The sequence below is a fragment of the Anomaloglossus baeobatrachus genome, chromosome 10 (genome assembly GCF_048569485.1).
Source record: "Anomaloglossus baeobatrachus isolate aAnoBae1 chromosome 10, aAnoBae1.hap1, whole genome shotgun sequence".
Taxonomy (NCBI): domain Eukaryota; kingdom Metazoa; phylum Chordata; class Amphibia; order Anura; family Aromobatidae; genus Anomaloglossus; species Anomaloglossus baeobatrachus.
Window position 1 is genome coordinate 165,512,398 of NC_134362.1, and position 22,773 is coordinate 165,535,170.

A 22,773-nucleotide genomic window follows, 5' to 3' on the forward strand; every position below is an offset into this window, starting at 1 on the left:
GGTCACAGAATGACTCAAACAGTCCAGAAAGTCTTTCAACTTGTTTACTCACTTTTGGATGGTTGGTGAGAAACCCGGGCAATGCTGAGATTATACCAGGTGAAACCAGGAATTCCTGTAGGCTGTTCTGAGGGTAGCTATTAACTCGCCTTCCTTGCACTTTTGTTTTGGATAGCCCCTGACTTGCAGTATTGTGGAATTTATCCAGGGAAAGTTGCTGTCGCCTCTCCTTCCCTTTCTGGCCCATTTGCCGGCAGCGTGAACCTTGGTGAGATGGCGTCTGGGCCTATCTCCTTATAGGTCCCCCTGTTGCTGCTGAGGCTCGAGCTCTGTATCTTTGGTGAGGAATCTCTAGTCCCCTCCCCGGCAGATTTAGCAGATCAGTAAATCGATGTCTGGCTCTAGGGACCTGTTCCCTGTACGTGCGTAGTTACCAGCAATCCACGTACTCGGCCACCTCTCTTCAGGTATCTTTCAGGCTGACTAGCACGTCACTGTACTTCCCCGATAACAGCTACCACACTTGCAGGGTTTGTCTAGCGTGGCTGTATGTCTCCTCCTCTCAGCAACTTATGTACAACTCCCCTCACAGACTGGCTGACTACTCCTCCTTTCCTCACAGCCTCTGCAACCTAGCTTCCAGCCCCTCCCCTCATCCCTTGTTGAGAATTGAAAGCCCGCCCCCTTTTGTGGACAGCCCAAGAGTCCCATCTAATGGTGTTAGAGACCTGGTTGCTTTGTGTCTGTGCGTACACACCTCGTTCTGGCCTTTGGAATTACCTGGAAGCACTGTCCCAGGATGGGTGCAGTACTCAGTGTTGCCTGACCAGATCAGGGGCGCCACACCTGGAACCTGTCAAAGGACGGTCAGCAGCCTGGGCCTAATCACCAGTCCGGGACCGAAGGCACGGTGGGGTACACGGACCCTAGGTCGGGCAGAAGCATCAGGCGACCCGGCAATTAACCTGCAGAAGACAGGGCCTATATGGACTGTTCCCACCCAGCTCAGATCGGGGGCACTAGCGCAACGAGGGGCTAGGGCTTTCCAAACAAGTGGCCCACTGAAATCCCAAGCGTGAGCCCCTGAGAGCAGGCTCCTTTACTTAGCCACAGTGGGGAGCGGGGCCCGGAAAGCTCCAGGCTACCGGCCACAACGGACAATCTAAATTGGTGCCAGGAGGCAGGTTACGGACCACCAGACAGTGCTGCAGGGAACGGGACCCGGACGAGCTCCCCTCAGGAGACAGCGGCAGTCAGAGACTTGGTTTACCCTGTTGTCAGCATCTGCTTTATTGCTGAGTAAGTACCCGACTGACCCCTGCAACCAGTGAGCCTGCATTCCCCCTGCATCCCATAGCACCATCCAGAGTCCCAAGGCCTACCCCAACCCGTGGAGGGTAACGTCATCTTGCTGCCCCACTCAATCACCCCGGGTACTCCCAATTACCGCACACCATGGGTGGTGTCACGAACTATATATTTTCCCCTGTAAATAACCCCCTTCTACATTTGAGTGTGGCCCCTAGCACCCAGGTCCGGAGACCTTCGAGCTACGAGTAATCACCACCCCCGGGTCAGGGCAGTTTGATCCGCTGAAGGGGAAGCACACATTGCTGCGGGATTCAAGCATTTTTGTTGTGGTAAACCTGCGGGACAAGTGCAGAAATACCTGCGGAAGTCCCTCCCTCTATCTCCATAGCGGAAAGACAGGACATCCGCAGATCTTTCCGCAGGAATTATTGACATGCAGTTACGTGCGGCTGTGGGAAATCCACAGCATATTCCACAGCCGCAGATAACGCAGCATTGATACAACATTCCCCAAATCCCATAGGATAACATGGGGAGTGTCTGTACTTGCGTTAACCTGCAGATTTATCTGGAAAATCCAGATAAATCCGCGGGTTTTCCGCAGCAAAGTCTACGGGCACATAGCCTAAAGGTGGCTTTACACACTGCAACATCGCAAACGACATCGCTGTAACGTCACCGGTTTTGTGACGTTATAGCGACCTCCCCAGCGACATTGCAGTGTGTGAAACACATCAGCGACCTGGCCCCTGTTGTGTAGTTGCTGATCGCTACAAATCGTTCAGGACCATTCTTTGGTCCTTTGTTTCCCGCTGTGCAGCATGATCGCTAGAAAGTCTCAGTGTGTAAAGGGGACTTTACAGCGACTTAGTTAGCGACATCCCTTTCAAAAAGCTGCTTTACAACGTCCCCAATGACTAGCTAGGTCGTTCTGCAGGTCCGGATCGCTGTTGCGTCGTTGGCCAGGTCTGCCTGTTTGACAGCTCACCAGAGACTCACCAGAGACTTTGTAGTGATCCCGGCCAGGTTGGGATCGCTGGTGGGATTGCTAGAAAGTCTCAGTGTGTAAAGGGGCCTTAAGAGTTGCTGGGGTTGCAGTTATTGTTTAATCTATTTACTTTTAGAGGGTTCATTTACTTTTTTTCCTCCCCATAAAAACAGGGACGAGATTGTCTTAATAAATCTTGTTATTGTCATACCACCGGCTTTGAGGCTCGTCTTTCCTCTCAGTGGCATAACAGATCCGGGTCCCCGCAGTTATCGGGGACCTTTACACGTGCACTGTGTCTGGTACTTGGAAAAAAAGCAATTATTGCCACATAAGTTAACTAGAAATTAATAGCCATGTATTTTTTTTTTCATAAAACTTACTCTATAAAACAATGTTTCCCTTTTTTAATGTGAATTAATAATTCCAACTGTAATGATCAGTCTGTTATAATTTATTTTTAATGTCTTAACTTTATACATAAAATAGTATAAAACTAATGAATAAATGTGATTACAAATGTGATATTCTCTGTTAGTTGAGGATGAAGAATGTGCTTTGATGAAGATCTCCTTTTCTCAGTTGTCTTTTTCTTTGGACAGGTACTCCGCTCTACACCGTTTGTTCACATAGGTCCATATAAGTACCCAAAGCCATTCTGGCATCCGATGTGCTGTAAACATCTAAAATAAGGATTTCATTATGTGAATTTAATGCACATTGTTATAAACAACATCTATAATCATCTTTTACTATACCTTATGCCCTACTTTAACAAGCTCCTTGTACTCTCAAAATGAAAGGGGTTTTCCCACAAACAAAATTTATTTTAAATTAATAGATCTTGGAATAAAGAATAAGTTTCACAATTGGAAGTGATTTTAAAAAAAGATTTGTTCCTGTGCCGAGATAATCTTACATGTGGCCCTGCTGTGTACTGTGTAATGTCCGTGTCTGACCGTACAGGGACATGGTCTGATCACACCATAGCTTCTGGGCAGGGGAGGAGGCCAAAGAGTATACAGACATTACAGCTTGCTTGAGATTTCAAATTACTCTCTCTTTGAGGTAAAACATTTTTTAAAAATAGGCAGGAAAATGCTTTAACTCACAGAAAGAATCAGCCGTGAAACTGCGCTGTAATGTCATCCGCTGTCTATTTCAGCCAATTTTGTACTCCAATAGTCTAATGGTGCTCCTTCCCTTCCAAGCCCCGCCGTGCGCCCAAACAGTAGTTTTCTACCACATATAGGGTAATCTGCATGCTCCAGAGAAATTACACTACAAATTGAATGGTCCATTGTATCCTATAACTGGTTGGGAAATGGATAACTGAGGATAAAACATTTTTGTAGGAAAAATTAAAAATGTTAAATTTTTCCATTTCACATTGCTTTAATTCATGTAGAGCACCTAAAGGGTTAATAAACTTAAATGTGGTTTTGCGCACTCTGAGGGGTGCAGTTTATAATTGGTGTCCCTTTTGAGTATTTTCTGTCAAATAGGCCCCTCAAAGTCACTTAAAAATGTGATGTGGTCCCTAAATAAAATGGTTTTGTAAAATTGTTGGAAAAAATGAAAAATTGCTGATTTTTTTTTTTTTTTTAACTTCCTAACAAACCCCCCCCCAATGTTTTAAAATTGATGCTTATGTAACGAGTTACGTGGTAAATGTTAGTTTTAGCACAAAAAATAGATAATAAATATCTGGGTTAAGGGCATAAAAATTCAAATTTTAAAAATTGCAAAATTTTCCCTTTTTTTAAATTTTTTTGATATTTTCATAAATAAATGCAAATCATGTCAACAAAAATATACCACTAATCTGAAGTACAATATGTCACAAATAAAAAAAATCTCAGAATTAGTGATGGGTGGACCTGGACTGTAAAAGTCTGGATCGGCGCTGGTTCAAAAGTACCCGATCACCGGGCCCAGAGATCTCCCGGTAACCATCTGGGTCTGGCAAGTCGGGTAATTACAAAAAATAAAGGAAAAGTAGAATAAAAAAAAAAAAAAATAGAAAAAGGGGAAAGGAGAAGCGTTATACTGTTATACTTAGAGTCTCTCGTGCGGCTGTGCCCTGCTTCCAGGCCACTCATACTACTTCCAGGGCTGTGCATTATCCTTCATGCATATGCACTGCTTCCCCTACCCACTGGAAGTCCCCACATCTCTGATTGGTTGTAGTCAGACGCGCCCCCGACCTATGTGACAGCGTGTCTAACTGCTTTCAATCAGGAGGGTGTGTGTGTGTGTGTGTTTTTATATATTCTAATATAAATACTTCTCTCTCTATTGGTGTAAAAATAAATTTAAAAAAAATGGCATAGGGTTCCCCCATATTATGATTCCCAGCACACAAAGCATATGGCTACAGGCTGCAGCCCCCAACCATGCGCTTTTCTTGCCCGTGTATCAAAATAAGAGAAAGCGCATGCGGCTTTTTTTTTTTTAATTTAAATAACTTTAAAAAAAACGATGTGTGTTTCCCCCCCTCCCCCCCAAATTTTAATACACAGCCATAATAAAGCCGACAGCTTGGGACTGGTACTCTCAGGCTGGGGAGATCCGTGCTTATTGGGTCCCCCCAGCCTAAAAATAGTAGCCTGCAGCCGCCAACAATTGTTGCATCCATTAGATGTAAAATTTGGCCTGGACAGGAAAGTGAAAACAGATGGGGGGGGGGGTGTTAACATTATGTTTTTCTATTTTAATTCCAGAATATCCTCAAAGGAAGCAGTACCCAAAAAGACAGCTACAGTCTATACTGCAATTGTGTAGTGCTATAACTGGATATATTACAACTGGAGAACACAGCTGTGAGGAGCAGATATGGGTCCCTGGCATGTGGCTATGCTGCTGGTGGCAGCTATAAATTCTATTGCATTCTCAGATTTAGGAATACTCGATAGGCACACCAGCAATGGAGCTACTCGCTTCTCATACATGTTGTATGGGGTGATGATTGAGCATACATGATGACCCTTCATACTACTCTATGGAAGATACAGAAATAGTAGAGCATGTACAGGTATATGCATACATATGGATTGGTCAGCAAAGCGATCATTATATGTTCTTCATATGTCTACATTCCCTGTTCCGGTGACCCATAGTCCACAATTACCTTGATGGAGTGAGACCAGTATCCAGCTGTCCTCAGTGACACTCCGATCGTTCTTACAGCGCTGTGAGCATACTCTCTCGCAAGTGGAATAAACAAGGACTTCATCCTAAGTATTCCAGCATAGCTCACCATCTTTGTGACCACAAAGGCAGGAGTCAGGCTCTGTATAAATATGCCCTGGGAGGAATATTCATAATGCAATGCTCGAGTGAAACTATCTAGGAAAGCCTACAAGAAAAGCACAAAAGTATAATTCAGTCTATGAATTTTTTTGAAAGAAACAGTTGTCCAGGACTAAGATATTAATAAAAAAAAAAAGGAATCAAGGCACGATTAACCAATTTGTAGACATACGGTATCTCAATATGAACTGGTCATTGGAAACCACTATAGGCGGCCTTTATGGTCAAATTGCAGTAAAGACGCCACTATTGATGACGACGACAAGTAAGAAGAGGAGACTTGTTGGTGGTTTCTATTTGTGTGGTGTCCACCATAAAGCATGGAGGGGGCGGTGTGATGTGTGGGGTGCTTTGATGGGGACAGTTTTGGTAATTTATTCCAAATTCAAGGCACATTACTCAGCATGGCTACCACATCATTCTGTATGGACCATTATCCTATCTGGTTTGCACTTAGTGGGACCAACATTTGTATTGAAACTGTACAATGGCCCAATTCACATCTCCAGGCTATGTATGGGACCAAAAGGGAGTGGGATGGACCCAGGGTTTGTTTTATTAAATTGGGTGTGGTCCTCCAGAAGATGTCTACAGAGATGACTTTAGGAACACACCCTTTTGGATAAGACTAGAATTACATATATGGTAAAGAGGGCCATATTTCGGGAATGGATGTTATGGACAAGATTATGAATTATTATGAGTATATAAGAGTTACATGGAGATATCCATAAAGAACAGGATTTAAGATGGTGTACCACACATATCTCTTGGCATAAGACTCAGACAGACAGTCTGGGCTATTCTTGTGACCAGTGAATCATGCTGACATTGCTTAATATAAATGAGGAACCAAGCACATTACAGTAAATTGTATATCACAGAATAAGCTGTTCTACTTTATCCAATAGGAGACGTGTTACGTATTCTTGGCACCTAGCCAAGAATATGGTTATATATATCTGTACAAACTTCCGGAATAAAGGAGTCTTACTTTCTATTCATATCTGAGCACGTCTCTAGTGTGAGTGAAAGAGAGTGGATATGCATGCTACCACGGGTGACTCATAATTTGGACTGCAGACAGTTTAAGAGGGATGCAAGACTGAATGGCATCAACCTAAATTAAGGCCTTATTATTTGGCGCCCAACGAACCTTAGGACGGAGCTCTGGATGGCGGACGGCCGTGCTGACACCTTCAGTCGAAAGGCAACTACGCGAAAGGTGGAGATGCGCACTCCAGCTGCAGGTGAGAACATTTGTATGATCTCACCTTGCAAACCTCCTGCGTGTACTTGCATTTCGAAGGGGGGGTTGGGCTGTCCCAGTCTAGACACCTAATGACCGCCATCTCGCATGAGATAAGCCTTCCTAAGAGATCTCACACCAAGGTGGTCAGGTTCACCTTAAGCTGTCTGTAATTTATGTAATGTAATTGTAAATCACATGAAATGTAATGTGGTTTGAGGTTTTTTTGTCTGCTCTAGGAGAAAAGCAGAAGTTCTATGTTTTATTTTTCTCTGACTTAACTGCAGGGGAGAATGAGGAAGTTGTTATATACGCTGGATATATGGTTATATCTACAGGTGAGATCAGCCACCTGGATGGTGTATATAGTGTCCTTATTGTTATGTCATTGTGTTGACCTGTGTCTACCTGTTGAAATGTCTGTCTATTTGCAGCAGGTGGAGTACTTGCTGGTATGTATCGCTCTAATCACTGTGTTTGCAGCAAGGCTGGCTGCAAAAAGAGGAAGTTCTATGTGCTTTGTTCGTACTTGCTGGTTTACGCAAAAAGAGGAAGTTGTGTCACGAGAATGTACTTTGATATATTGAAGCTGTTTCTTCTATGAGTGAAGAAAAAAAAAAAACTCTGAAGCTGTACTTTGAAGTATGCTGTTTATGTATACTGTTATGTATACTGTGAGATACACTGGTGTGTGACAAGTCCGGTCGATAGTTGATGTTTGATAAGGCCTTGGACGGACCTGATCTTCGGGGATAGAAGATTTGGAAGGGTTTTCTATGTACAGGTGCAGTGTTGTATAAAGTTGCTTTCACAGCAGTGTTGTATAAAGTGGGGGACTGACCCTGACTGTTACCTGGTATGGTTTTCCTGCTAAGCAGTGAGTTGAAGTTGTATTCATTGGTCTTGTTTTAGTGGATGTCAGTGTATTCTTACCTAGGATTGAATATACTGGGAAAAACCCTTGATTTTAGGCTTAATCATTGAGTATTGATGTTCTGGACGGATTTGTTCAAATAAGGTGTATATAGTGTGAACAGAGGTTACTAGTACATGAAGTAAGAGATAGTGAGGGTGAATTTAGTTTCTATCACCCACGTGACAATTCTTCCTGGTAGGACAACCCGTTTGTGTTGTGGTTTGTGGACTGAGGTAGAAATTCTGTGTATTCTGTGTAAAGTTTACCCTTTGAATATGGGGTCTAATCATTCCACACCTGTCAAGTTAACAGCAGAAGAATTAGTAAGCGAGCAAAAAGGTAAAAAGTATGTTAAAAATGATGAAGTCGCTCTTGAAGATGGCAGGAATCACTGCAAAGAAAGAGAGATTAGAGGAGCAAGAATGGAAAGATGTTTTGTTAAATAAGTGAGGGATCTTGAAAGATAAAGATCTCCTTATGGATGCTGAGGCATGGTATAGAACGTCAAAGGACGTTAAAAGATTGGCATGGAAAGAGGAATGGGATAGAGATGGTAGATATTTCTAAATTGCACCAGATCAGAAAATGGCACCTCAGGAAGTGGCCAAGCCCATTAGGAAACAACGCCCCCCTCCTTATAAGTCGTCCCCAAAGGGTTGGACTTGTGTAGTTGTCCCCCTGCCCACCAAACGCCCTCCCTAGCCTGCCCAGATGTCATTTCAGGTCGGGCCGCACCTAGTTCCCTTTTCCAGCCAATTTTCAGTCCCAAGGCCACTGGCCTATTTGTTGCTGGAGCAACAGAAGACACCGAGGGGGGGGCAGGAAGATGACAATGATTTAACAATGATTCACCCCACCACCAAAACTGATTTGTATAGGCTCACCCAGATTAAAGCTGGGGATTCTTTCTGGCCAGAAATGGAGCCATGTTTGCAGGTTTACAGTGAGGGTGCGTGTACCTTATCACCCAAGTGACCCTGGAAGATGTTTATGTATAATGTATGCAGTTTTTGGTGTATAACACCGTAGGGTTGAAATTGGAAGAAAGGAAAAAAAAAAAAAAAGGAAGTGTTAGTTTCTATTTCAGTGTCCTGTGAATATACGTATGTTGAAATGGAGAATTCTCCCAAGGGGGGAGATTAGATGAGAATTGATGAGTAATTCTGAATCTAGCAACTACACTATGTGTATTGTACCTGCCTGTGAAAGTAAGAAACATAAGCTGATATATAGGGTGGACTTGTGATCTGTCTGTGGAGCACTGTGTCCACGTAAGCCCACCCCATTATTTTCTGTCCTAAATGTAGATTTCTTTCTGTCACTCAGTGTTTTACCCAGCCCTGGGTGGGGTATGGTATGGGGATAGTTATCAGGGTCTGACAGGAGATAGGGATACGCTGGAGGCTCGGCCCTGACCACCATCAGGTCTACCATCGAGATGAGGGCGAGTACAGGGTCCCTAGTTACAGGGTCAGCCCAGGTGTCCCTATATAATCCATATTCCCAGTGACAGATTGAATACCTCCTGAATGTAGATGTCACAATACATGTCACTCCCTCTCAGGACTCTTCAGACGCCATTTTTGGCCAACACCTACTTCCTCTTTTAGCGGCTGTTTCTTATCGGTAATTATCTTTAGTGGACGTTTTAACTCAGACACTACATAGTTCATCTTTAGACGCCATTTTAGTCCAGCCGACACCCAGTTCCCCATTTTTGTTTCAGCAGCCACAGCCACTGCTCTGTTTATTGCTGACATAGCAGGGACTGCAGAGGGGGGAGACAGGGACCTGGAACACACACACTCCATTTTTGGTCATATATGCAGTTTTTCCCACTAATGAACTTTTTCCCACAGTGTTCCCACTAATGAACCTTAGCAGAGGTTATTGCTGATAGTCCTGTGGAAACCTTTTCCCTTCACTTTTGCATGTTTGTTTTTGCTGTATCTAGTATACAATTTAGTAGACCATATAGACTGCTCACTATTAGTCCTGGTGGACAGTGAATATTTTTCTGCCTATGGCAGTTGATGCTTAGCCTGGTTTGAGATATTCTCACTTGTATGTTATCCTGCCTGGTATCTTGCACAAGAGTTCCCTGATAGAGAGGGTGGAGGTTCATGTGGTCCCAAGGGGACATTGATCATCAGGAGTTGACATATATTAGAGTTTTCGTTGACAGCACCCAGTAATCCTTTGTGTCTTAGTTTGCAGGGTCTGACAGGAGAGAGGGATAAGCTGGAGGCCCGACCCTGACCACCATCAGGTCTACCGTCGGGATGAGGGAGAGTGCAGGGCCCCCAGTTACAGGGTCAGCACAGGAGAGGTAGAGTAGATACGCTCCACTGCTTTTTCCTAGTTGTGTATATGTAGTCAGGGGGTGCTGCTTGCTAGTTTCCAAACCCTCTTGTGCTCTTTTCTCTTTCCCCGGGGTTTTAGGGGATCTTAGTTTTTAGAATTTCAGTGTTCTCCTGACCCCAAGCTACACTCATTGCTCTTTCTTACAAACCTAGGTATAGTCCTTTGTATCAGGTCTCCGAGAGCCCATACGCAAACAACTACAGCTGGTAACTCCTGAGTTACAGTCACAGTCACCTGAGTTACAGTCAGTGTCACCTGAGTTACAGTCACAGTCACCTGAGTTACAGTCACAGTCACCTGAGCTACAGTCAAAGTCACCTGAAGAGTATCATCACGTCATCTCCAGCCCAGAAGTCATTCTACATGTTTGCCATGGAGGAAGACAGCAGCTCTTTGAACACTACTCAGCCAGATTAAACACCTACCTAAAGCACCAGTTGAAGATCAGTGCCCGTATGACATCACTGCTCCCTGACAAATATAGATAATGGTATAATGCCTCAAGCATATGGAAAAATATTGGAATATACAATGAAAAATGCTACTTGCTAATTTGAACATGTGAATAATGAATTGCATACCTGCTATGAATATTAGGAAAAAGGAGATATTTAGCAATCGCATTGATCAATGTAACTGAGCCCCAAAGCCTCGTCAAGGCATATCTCTATATTGGGGTCCCTAGCTCTGTGACCCTAACTGTGTGTCATCTCATTGCAATTAAAAACTGCTGTGGGTGGAGAGGGGTAACTAAGGACTTTCTTATATAGGAGATGGAAAAAACATGGCCGAAAGGGGCGGAGCTGTGTTCACATTCAGAAAAAAACTACATATAACTGAATAGGATAACTGAAGTGAGCACTAATATATATATTATGAGTGCAAGCCAAAAAATACATACTATACAAAGGATAAGGCTGCACATCAAACATAGATAATGGTATAATGCCTCAAGCATATGGAAAAATATTGGAATATACAATGAAAAATGCTACTTGCTAATTTGAACATGTGAATAATGAATTGCATACCTGCTATGAATATTAGGAAAAAGGAGATATTTAGCAATCGCATTGATCAATGTAACTGAGCCCCAAAGCCTCGTCAAGGCATATCTCTATATTGGGGTCCCTAGCTCTGTGACCCTAACTGTGTGTCATCTCATTGCAATTAAAAACTGCTGTGGGTGGAGAGGGGTAACTAAGGACTTTCTTATATAGGAGATGGAAAAAACATGGCCGAAAGGGGCGGAGCTGTGTTCACATTCAGAAAAAAAACTACATATAACTGAATAGGATAACTGAAGTGAGCACTAATATATATATTATGAGTGCAAGCCAAAAAATACATACTATACAAAGGATAAGGCTGCACATCAAACATAGATAATGGTATAATGCCTCAAGCATATGGAAAAATATTGGAATATACAATGAAAAATGCTACTTGCTAATTTGAACATGTGAATAATGAATTGCATACCTGCTATGAATATTAGGAAAAAGGAGATATTTAGCAATCGCATTGATCAATGTAACTGAGCCCCAAAGCCTCGTCAAGGCATATCTCTATATTGGGGTCCCTAGCTCTGTGACCCTAACTGTGTGTCATCTCATTGCAATTAAAAACTGCTGTGGGTGGAGAGGGGTAACTAAGGACTTTCTTATATAGGAGATGGAAAAAACATGGCCGAAAGGGGCGGAGCTGTGTTCACATTCAGAAAAAAAACTACATATAACTGAATAGGATAACTGAAGTGAGCACTAATATATATATTATGAGTGCAAGCCAAAAAATACATACTATACAAAGGATAAGGCTGCACATCAAACATAGATAATGGTATAATGCCTCAAGCATATGGAAAAATATTGGAATATACAATGAAAAATGCTACTTGCTAATTTGAACATGTGAATAATGAATTGCATACCTGCTATGAATATTAGGAAAAAGGAGATATTTAGCAATCGCATTGATCAATGTAACTGAGCCCCAAAGCCTCGTCAAGGCATATCTCTATATTGGGGTCCCTAGCTCTGTGACCCTAACTGTGTGTCATCTCATTGCAATTAAAAACTGCTGTGGGTGGAGAGGGGTAACTAAGGACTTTCTTATATAGGAGATGGAAAAAACATGGCCGAAAGGGGCGGAGCTGTGTTCACATTCAGAAAAAAAACTACATATAACTGAATAGGATAACTGAAGTGAGCACTAATATATATATTATGAGTGCAAGCCAAAAAATACATACTATACAAAGGATAAGGCTGCACATCAAACATAGATAATGGTATAATGCCTCAAGCATATGGAAAAATATTGGAATATACAATGAAAAATGCTACTTGCTAATTTGAACATGTGAATAATGAATTGCATACCTGCTATGAATATTAGGAAAAAGGAGATATTTAGCAATCGCATTGATCAATGTAACTGAGCCCCAAAGCCTCGTCAAGGCATATCTCTATATTGGGGTCCCTAGCTCTGTGACCCTAACTGTGTGTCATCTCATTGCAATTAAAAACTGCTGTGGGTGGAGAGGGGTAACTAAGGACTTTCTTATATAGGAGATGGAAAAAACATGGCCGAAAGGGGCGGAGCTGTGTTCACATTCAGAAAAAAAACTACATATAACTGAATAGGATAACTGAAGTGAGCACTAATATATATATTATGAGTGCAAGCCAAAAAATACATACTATACAAAGGATAAGGCTGCACATCAAACATAGATAATGGTATAATGCCTCAAGCATATGGAAAAATATTGGAATATACAATGAAAAATGCTACTTGCTAATTTGAACATGTGAATAATGAATTGCATACCTGCTATGAATATTAGGAAAAAGGAGATATTTAGCAATCGCATTGATCAATGTAACTGAGCCCCAAAGCCTCGTCAAGGCATATCTCTATATTGGGGTCCCTAGCTCTGTGACCCTAACTGTGTGTCATCTCATTGCAATTAAAAACTGCTGTGGGTGGAGAGGGGTAACTAAGGACTTTCTTATATAGGAGATGGAAAAAACATGGCCGAAAGGGGCGGAGCTGTGTTCACATTCAGAAAAAAAACTACATATAACTGAATAGGATAACTGAAGTGAGCACTAATATATATATTATGAGTGCAAGCCAAAAAATACATACTATACAAAGGATAAGGCTGCACATCAAACATAGATAATGGTATAATGCCTCAAGCATATGGAAAAATATTGGAATATACAATGAAAAATGCTACTTGCTAATTTGAACATGTGAATAATGAATTGCATACCTGCTATGAATAATAGGAAAAAGGAGATATTTAGCAATCGCATTGATCAATGTAACTGAGCCCCAAAGCCTCGTCAAGGCATATCTCTATATTGGGGTCCCTAGCTCTGTGACCCTAACTGTGTGTCATCTCATTGCAATTAAAAACTGCTGTGGGTGGAGAGGGGTAACTAAGGACTTTCTTATATAGGAGATGGAAAAAACATGGCCGAAAGGGGCGGAGCTGTGTTCACATTCAGAAAAAAAACTACATATAACTGAATAGGATAACTGAAGTGAGCACTAATATATATATTATGAGTGCAAGCCAAAAAATACATACTATACAAAGGATAAGGCTGCACATCAAACATAGATAATGGTATAATGCCTCAATGCGATTGCTAAATATCTCCTTTTTCCTAATATTCATAGCAGGTATGCAATTCATTATTCACATGTTCAAATTAGCAAGTAGCATTTTTCATTGTATATTCCAATATTTTTCCATATGCTTGAGGCATTATACCATTATCTATGTTTGATGTGCAGCCTTATCCTTTGTATAGTATGTATTTTTTGGCTTGCACTCATAATATATATATTAGTGCTCACTTCAGTTATCCTATTCAGTTATATGTAGTTTTTTTTCTGAATGTGAACACAGCTCCGCCCCTTTCGGCCATGTTTTTTCCATCTCCTATATAAGAAAGTCCTTAGTTACCCCTCTCCACCCACAGCAGTTTTTAATTGCAATGAGATGACACACAGTTAGGGTCACAGAGCTAGGGACCCCAATATAGAGATATGCCTTGACGAGGCTTTGGGGCTCAGTTACATTGATCAATGCGATTGCTAAATATCTCCTTTTTCCTAATATTCATAGCAGGTATGCAATTCATTATTCACATGTTCAAATTAGCAAGTAGCATTTTTCATTGTATATTCCAATATTTTTCCATATGCTTGAGGCATTATACCATTATCTATGTTTGATGTGCAGCCTTATCCTTTGTATAGTATGTATTTTTTGGCTTGCACTCATAATATATATATTAGTGCTCACTTCAGTTATCCTATTCAGTTATATGTAGTTTTTTTTCTGAATGTGAACACAGCTCCGCCCCTTTCGGCCATGTTTTTTCCATCTCCTATATAAGAAAGTCCTTAGTTACCCCTCTCCACCCACAGCAGTTTTTAATTGCAATGAGATGACACACAGTTAGGGTCACAGAGCTAGGGACCCCAATATAGAGATATGCCTTGACGAGGCTTTGGGGCTCAGTTACATTGATCAATGCGATTGCTAAATATCTCCTTTTTCCTAATATTCATAGCAGGTATGCAATTCATTATTCACATGTTCAAATTAGCAAGTAGCATTTTTCATTGTATATTCCAATATTTTTCCATATGCTTGAGGCATTATACCATTATCTATGTTTGATGTGCAGCCTTATCCTTTGTATAGTATGTATTTTTTGGCTTGCACTCATAATATATATATTAGTGCTCACTTCAGTTATCCTATTCAGTTATATGTAGTTTTTTTTCTGAATGTGAACACAGCTCCGCCCCTTTCGGCCATGTTTTTTCCATCTCCTATATAAGAAAGTCCTTAGTTACCCCTCTCCACCCACAGCAGTTTTTAATTGCAATGAGATGACACACAGTTAGGGTCACAGAGCTAGGGACCCCAATATAGAGATATGCCTTGACGAGGCTTTGGGGCTCAGTTACATTGATCAATGCGATTGCTAAATATCTCCTTTTTCCTAATATTCATAGCAGGTATGCAATTCATTATTCACATGTTCAAATTAGCAAGTAGCATTTTTCATTGTATATTCCAATATTTTTCCATATGCTTGAGGCATTATACCATTATCTATGTTTGATGTGCAGCCTTATCCTTTGTATAGTATGTATTTTTTGGCTTGCACTCATAATATATATATTAGTGCTCACTTCAGTTATCCTATTCAGTTATATGTAGTTTTTTTTCTGAATGTGAACACAGCTCCGCCCCTTTCGGCCATGTTTTTTCCATCTCCTATATAAGAAAGTCCTTAGTTACCCCTCTCCACCCACAGCAGTTTTTAATTGCAATGAGATGACACACAGTTAGGGTCACAGAGCTAGGGACCCCAATATAGAGATATGCCTTGACAAGGCTTTGGGGCTCAGTTACATTGATCAATGCGATTGCTAAATATCTCCTTTTTCCTAATATTCATAGCAGGTATGCAATTCATTATTCACATGTTCAAATTAGCAAGTAGCATTTTTCATTGTATATTCCAATATTTTTCCATATGCTTGAGGCATTATACCATTATCTATGTTTGATGTGCAGCCTTATCCTTTGTATAGTATGTATTTTTTGGCTTGCACTCATAATATATATATTAGTGCTCACTTCAGTTATCCTATTCAGTTATATGCTCCCTGACAAAGTCACCATCTCCCGGTGTGGGGTTCTTAATCCTGCTGAACTTCTCCCTCTTCCAAGGGGGGAGTGTCCCACCTCTGACACCTTGGTGGAAGAGGTAGTCGACTCTGGCATAGCTGAAACTCTGGATTCGATACAGTGACGGATACACCTTTGGACCCTGACTTAACCCCTTTGCGGATGGATTAAGATGTGCATCAAGAAGACGGTTCCACATGGGTATGGTGCTGGTAGCAGAAGACGCTGTGCTGATAGAGCAGTCGCTACCCGCATGCCTGTCTGTGAAGAAGCAGATGTATGTGCTCTCGCTGAAGCCTGCAAGATGGCAGCCAGCATCTACTCTGTGGAGGACAAGACACTTGATCACTGCCAATGGAACTGTAAACCGCCATGAGGCCATAGAAGAACGGATGGAAGCTTTGCTATTGCCAGACAGTCGCGGTGAGCAGGGTTGAGGCCTACATTGGAGGAGTCAAGGGAAGCAGTGAGAAGTGCCCTCACTGACAGAACATCCAAAGAAGCACCAAGACCACTCACCAAGGAAACAGTCAGTCAATCTGTGCTTTTTGAATGACCCCGATGTGAAGAAGAAAGGAAAGATGGAAAGTCTTGAGAAAACATTGTCCTGACCCTACAAGAGCAAGTCTCAGAAGAAGAAGAGGACTGAGATAGGGTGCAGCTGTGGGCTCCCGGGAGACCATAGAAAGTGGCTAGTGACCTGCTTTCACTGCCAGCCAAAGAGATATGGCAGGCCTTAGACACAGAGCTGACTCTACACACCCCATACCAGCCACAGAATAGAGGGAAGGTTGGGAGGATGGGGCAGTGTAGAAGGCAAGGGCATGAGAGTCTTCCCCTTGCATTGTTCAGTGTCAGACACACCCCAGCAGGGACCACTAGGTTGAGACCCTACGAAATCCTGTTTAGAAGTACTCCCAGATACTTCAACTAAGCTTGTTGTTTGTTTAAACATTTGCCTAATATACGTTTTGAGTTTTCTCCTCCAGATCCAACCAGATCTAGATTTTTCTCTCTTTCCTTTTCCTCTCTTTTCTTTTCCTCTCTCTCTTCCTCTCTTTCTCTCTATTTCTCTCTTCTCAATCTTTCTCTCTCTCCCTCTCTTCTCAATCTTTCTCTCTCTCTTTCTCTCTCTTCTCTCACTCTTTTTCTTTCGGACGAAGATCCATGCATTCCACTACAAAGAGATGTCGGACCTGCCTGAGACCAGGAGATGGCTGTCTTCCCTCTTCTACCCGATACTTTGTGCCAGGACGATGATATCTAAGCATGTGGACCAGACGACGACTGTGCATCCCACCTTTGATGATGTCCCACCATTACCGCCTGAGGACTGAGGAGCATGAGACTTCGAGTGAAACCAACCCTGATAAATATTAGCCAATTAAAGGACTACTGCCACGTTCCCCCTTCCTGAATAACGTGTTCCAGCGGAACATAGCCATGAGGACAGTCTAGAGAATACGGTCAGGATCTGGCTTCCTATGCATAGTCTGTTGGATGGGGAGATTCATCCACAAGGGATGGGTTATCTCGTATGTGAGTGAGGTAACCATCGGCATTAGGACAGATCAATAGACTCGGGAAAAGTAAGGAAAGACTTTTTGGCTATCTCCAAAGGGGGGACTGTTATGGACAAGATTATGAATTATTATGAGTATATAAGAGTTACATGGAGATATCCATAAAGAACAGGATTTAAGATGGTGTTTGAACTGTACCACACATATCTCTTGGCATAAGACTCAGACAGACAGTCTGGGCTATTCTTGTGACCAGTGAATCATGCTGACATTGCTTAATATAAATGAGGAACCAAGCACATTACAGTAAATTGTATATCACAGAATAAGCTGTTCTACTTTATCCAATAGGAGACGTGTTACGTATTCTTGGCACCTAGCCAAGAATACGGTTATATATATCTGTACAAACTTCCAGAATAAAGGAGTCTTACTTTCTATTCATATCTGAGCACGTCTCTAGTGTGAGTGAAAGAGAGTGGTTATGCATGCTACCACGGGTGACTCATAATTTGGACTGCAGACAGTTTAAGAGGGATGCAAGACTGAATGGCATCAACCTAAATTAAGGCCTTATCATGGAGAGGCGCTGTAAGAAAAGAAAAAATTGCCAGATTCAGGAGAACAGTGTTTTTTGCAACCAGGTAAACAATAATGTATTTCTGGCAAGTGACAAGTCATGAAGATTGGGAGAGAGCGGAAATCAGGGCTTCTAGACTGGCCTTCAGGATAGGGGGCCCCTGGCTATCCTATTATCTCAGAGTTACCTCTGATGGTAAGGATGTCTGAGCCACTAACTTTACCCAGCTCCTTACCAGCCCTTATATAATACCCCCTAGTGATATATTCTCTCCAGTAGTGTATGGTATATTTTTGTTTTAGATGCAGCTTTTAATATACCTTGGAGGCAGCATACACTGTCATCAGAGGAACTGGTTTCCAACATGTTCCTGAGGAGATGTTGATAATTGCTCCCCTCTTCCGCTGTAACATACCAGGCAACACCACATACACCATCATTACAGCCGCCACAATGTTGACATTGATGATCTCCATACTTTTTTCTTCTGGAACTTCAGTGAGGCAGGCTGGATAATCATAGCACACTCCTGCATTGTTCACCAGAATCCCAACATCTACATCTTCCAGAGCCTCCTTAATGGACGGGAAGACTTCCAGGCCTTTGTTGAAATCGGCAACTATGATACGAGTTTTCACCCCATAGGTTGATATTATGGCCTCAGATACATTTTGAAGCTTTTGGATGTTGCGGCCTAACAAGATGATGTTAACTCCATGACTAGCCAACTCCTCAGCGTAGGCTTGGCCAATACCGTCTGAGCTTCCTGGGGATCCCAAAGAAAAACAATAACCAAATTATTACTGTATGGAATGAAAGTACAAAATTTCCTACAAAGCTGTCAGGGGAAAAAAAAAGAAAGAAAAAAAAGTCATTCCTTCTAGATAAAGATGCCACGCCTCTGGGAAATACCTTGTGGCAGCAAAACATTTATTAGGTTCCCTACACATTGATTTGAGGAATTCATAAGGCCTATCAGTCGCCTACTAGTCGGTGATGCAGGAAACTACAGGTCTCCTGAAATTCAGTAAGCATGATGACCCTCTTCCCTGACATCATCTGCCGGGGAGAGTTGGGAAGCCCCAATATACTTTAGAGAGTCTCTTGCAATTTGCGCCTATGTCAGCAGATTTGGCTGCCTTTACCCTAATATGTATGGTAGGGGCCTTAAATAAGGCGGGGGATAAAGGGTACCTATGATTAGACATCTCTTTACATCTTATTCAGTGTTTTATTGAGTATAGGCATTTAAATTTATAAAGATATATTGCATTTTCCGTACTATTCTTACTTACCGGTGACTACTGCCCACTCTCCATATTTCAGTATCGTATTGGTGTTACTAAAGAGGACAGGAAAGACTTGCTGTTTTATCAAGCTATAACACCCACTCAGTAACTGAAGACATTTCCGCACTGTGTAGAAGGCTCCAACTGCAGCCAGAATGTCCAAATTATTGTGGTAGGATTGTACAACCTCTTTGACCAGTGAGATGATGGGACCTTGCACAATATTTGCCAGCTTTGCACCGCTAAAGTTGTATGCAGGCATCTAAATAAAAAAAACCCCAAAACAGTATATTTACATTCTATACATACCACTTAGAACAACACATTATGGATGATTTATTTTGCATAACCCCCTATCCCAAATGTGTGCTCAATGCCAGTCCCCCTTCCATGCCTTGTAATGAGATCCATTGAGTTCCCGATTTTGATATTTAGCAATGCATGCAGATGAAGGCCGTGAGTATAAACTTACTAAATGCCCACAGCTATATATGGCTATAAAGGATTCAGAAAAGCACTCATTAGGTTGCGTTAACACCACTTCCGAGCCCCTGTTCCTGACTCAGTCTGGTGCTGCTATCTGAAACCACAAAAATCTGGATTCAGGCATACCTCCACCAAAGCCATAGACTTCAATTAGGCAAATCTGTTTCAAAATATTCAACTTTCATGCCTGTATGTCCTAGTAGATGTAGCTCTGGATACTCATCACAATGGACGTTGTGTATTGTGGAGGAGATGTCACGAAAGGTATGGGGAAGTACCACAAGTATGGTGGACAGGGAAGATTAACCTTGTATATAAAAATGGGGGAGATGGTGATCCCAGACTAAACCTTCAACTGGCTCCCCTAACCACCCTAGATAGGTTTTGCACCTATGAGATGAGCAGGATACCTGGCACTGGCTGACCCTCAACTGGGCTTTAGGTAGGAAACAGTTTGAATGAGCACTTAGTCACTAAGCTCTAAAGAAGACGCAGGGAGTACAAATAGGGTGGAGAGCATAAATAAACTTACTGTGTCAACCGTGACACACCTGTGAAAGGAGATTATGCCAATCCATAGTAGTTCAAATGTACACACCAATTCCCCCTTCACCGGTGCTTCCAAAGCTTGATGCTATGAGCTTTACAATATGACTATAGATAAATGCCAAGGCAGAAATCTGTCTACAGACAGCTGTTCACTTGCTCTTCATTGGTGTTTAGAAAAGTCTAACTGGCTGAGTGATATGCCTGAAGAGAAGGAAGAAGCAGAGCTGCAAGAGAGGTCCTGGGGATGGGAGGCTGGAGGAACTTGTCCCAGGACCTGAAGGAGGAGAACAGAGGAGGACACTCAGACAGTGAGTGACGGGCAACAAGTGAGGAGTGGATAGAAGACTGTCGCTGAGGGGACAGCTGCGCCATAGCTCCCCCAGGACCGAGCGCATACATCACTGTGCAAAACCCTAGGCTGGGTGGGTACTGCAGGTCCCACCAACAGAATGCGCCGGGCAGAAGATTTCAAGTTTTCTGGCCCACACAAAGTGCCTGAGGCAGAGCAGCATACTAGAGCCAGGAGTTGACACAAGGGTGACACCAGTAAAGGTCTTGCGCTGCCTGCCATATGGGACTGGAATGGAACCAATCCAAGGACTCAGGTCCTAGAGTAGCTTCAAGCTGCAGGGACTCTCACAACACAGCGGAAGTAGGAAGGACTCACAGAAAGAAACACTGGTTCTGACCTCCGAACTATCCAGGATCGGCTGGAGCCCATGACAGCGGAGTCCAGCAGTCCGAAGGTGGTGAGATCTCAGCAAGTAAAGAACTTTGATTGCAACCCCTGTGTCGCTCCCTTTCTTCACCGTCTCCAACCCTGCGCTCCATTGAACGATTACTACTACTCCCAACCTCCGGGTAGGCTTGAGCTCTGCCTGTGGAGAGCTGTACCAACCTAGCTGCACTACCATCTGCCCCCAGAGGAAACCTTCTGCAGTGGTGGCTCCTATTTTAGCTTGTTGAGGAGAGCCATAAGATGAAATACTTAATTAACCTCTGGACATAGAGCACTGAGAAGTGTGTTCAATTAAATCATCAATTCTCTATATATAAGCCAGTCAATTTTCAGAGGAACTCAAAGATGGCCCCCGATGACACAGACCAAACCATCAGCATGGATCCACCAGATGACGTCCCTCCCATCACCATCACCATGGACTGAAGTCAGACCCGCCCATCAAAAGCAACAGAGATCTCCCCATTGGCTAGCCCATGAACTGTCCCACTAAATGGGCATAGCTGAACTTGTGTATGCCCCTAGCCTATATCAAGAGGACGCATGCTTGTACTCGCTCTGTTTGGTGCCATCTTTACTGTAGTCAAGAAGAGATTTCACATCCGACTGTGTCTGGTGTGATTTCTTTACGCATGCACTTGATTCACACCAGTTAGGACAGGCAGCAGGCAACTAGTGATCTTTGATTAAGAGTTCACCCTAACATTATTGGCGCCCAACGTGGGGCCAATAGACGGAGACACCTGAAATCCTGATGAACCGGCAACTGGAATGGCATGATGTGCTGGACACCCCAGGAATTTGATCACCTCCTAACGAGAGTACGGTAGGTCTGCTGATTTTTCATAATCTGTAGTCTTCCCGTGGTCTCGGTGGAGTGTGTGGCACTGATTGCCTGACTGTGTCCTGTTTGTTGGGGGTATCTGTTGACGGGCAGACGGGTCTCAAGGCTATTGGCCATATTAATCTCAGAAGAACCGTCACATACAGTTAGGTCCAGAAATATTTGGACAGTGACACAAGTTTTGTTATTTTAGCTGTTTACAAAAACATGTTCAGAAATACAATTATATATATAATATGGGCTGAAAGTGCACACTCCCAGCTGCAATATGAGAGTTTTCACATCCAAATCGGAGAAAGGGTTTAGGAATCATAGCTCTGTAATGCATAGCCTCCTCTTTTTCAAGGGACCAAAAGTAATTGGACAAGGGACTCTAAGGGCTGCAATTAACTCTGAAGGCGTCTCCCTCGTTAACCTGTAATCAATGAAGTAGTTAAAAGGTCTGGGGTTGATTACAGGTGTGTGGTTTTGCATTTGGAAGCTGTTGCTGTGACCAGACAACATGCGGTCTAAGGAACTCTCAATTGAGGTGAAGCAGAACATCCTGAGGCTGAAAAAAAAGAAAAAATCCATCAGAGAGATAGCAGACATGCTTGGAGTAGCAAAATCAGCAGTCGGGTACATTCTGAGAAAAAAGGAATTGACTGGTGAGCTTGGGAACTCAAAAAGGCCTGGGCGTCCACGGATGACAACAGTGGTGGATGATCGCCGCATGCTTTCTTTGGTGAAGAACCCGTTCACAACATCAACTGAAGTCCAGAACACTCTCAGTGAAGTAGGTGTATCTGTCTCTAAGTCAACAGTAAAGAGAAGACTCCATGAAAGTAAATACAAAGGGTTCACATCTAGAGGCAAACCATTCATCAATTCCAAAAATAGACAGGCCAGA

At 42.6% G+C, this 22,773-nt stretch overlaps 1 protein-coding gene across 1 annotated transcript in view; it reads right to left on the minus strand.

Moving 5' to 3' along the window:
* Positions 1-2,834: 2,834 nt before the first annotated feature.
* LOC142255293 (inactive hydroxysteroid dehydrogenase-like protein 1) overlaps positions 2,835-22,773 on the minus strand; it is a 144,752-nt gene continuing 124,813 nt past the window's right edge. Inside the window, exons 2-5 of the mRNA XM_075326830.1 lie at positions 19,273-19,528; positions 18,298-18,743; positions 5,430-5,657; positions 2,835-2,982 (exon numbers count right to left, since the gene is read on the minus strand). Of these exons, the coding sequence (XP_075182945.1) occupies positions 2,878-2,982; positions 5,430-5,657; positions 18,298-18,743; positions 19,273-19,528 (1,035 nt within the window). The 3' untranslated portion in view covers positions 2,835-2,877. The remainder of the gene's footprint in view (positions 2,983-5,429; positions 5,658-18,297; positions 18,744-19,272; positions 19,529-22,773) is intronic.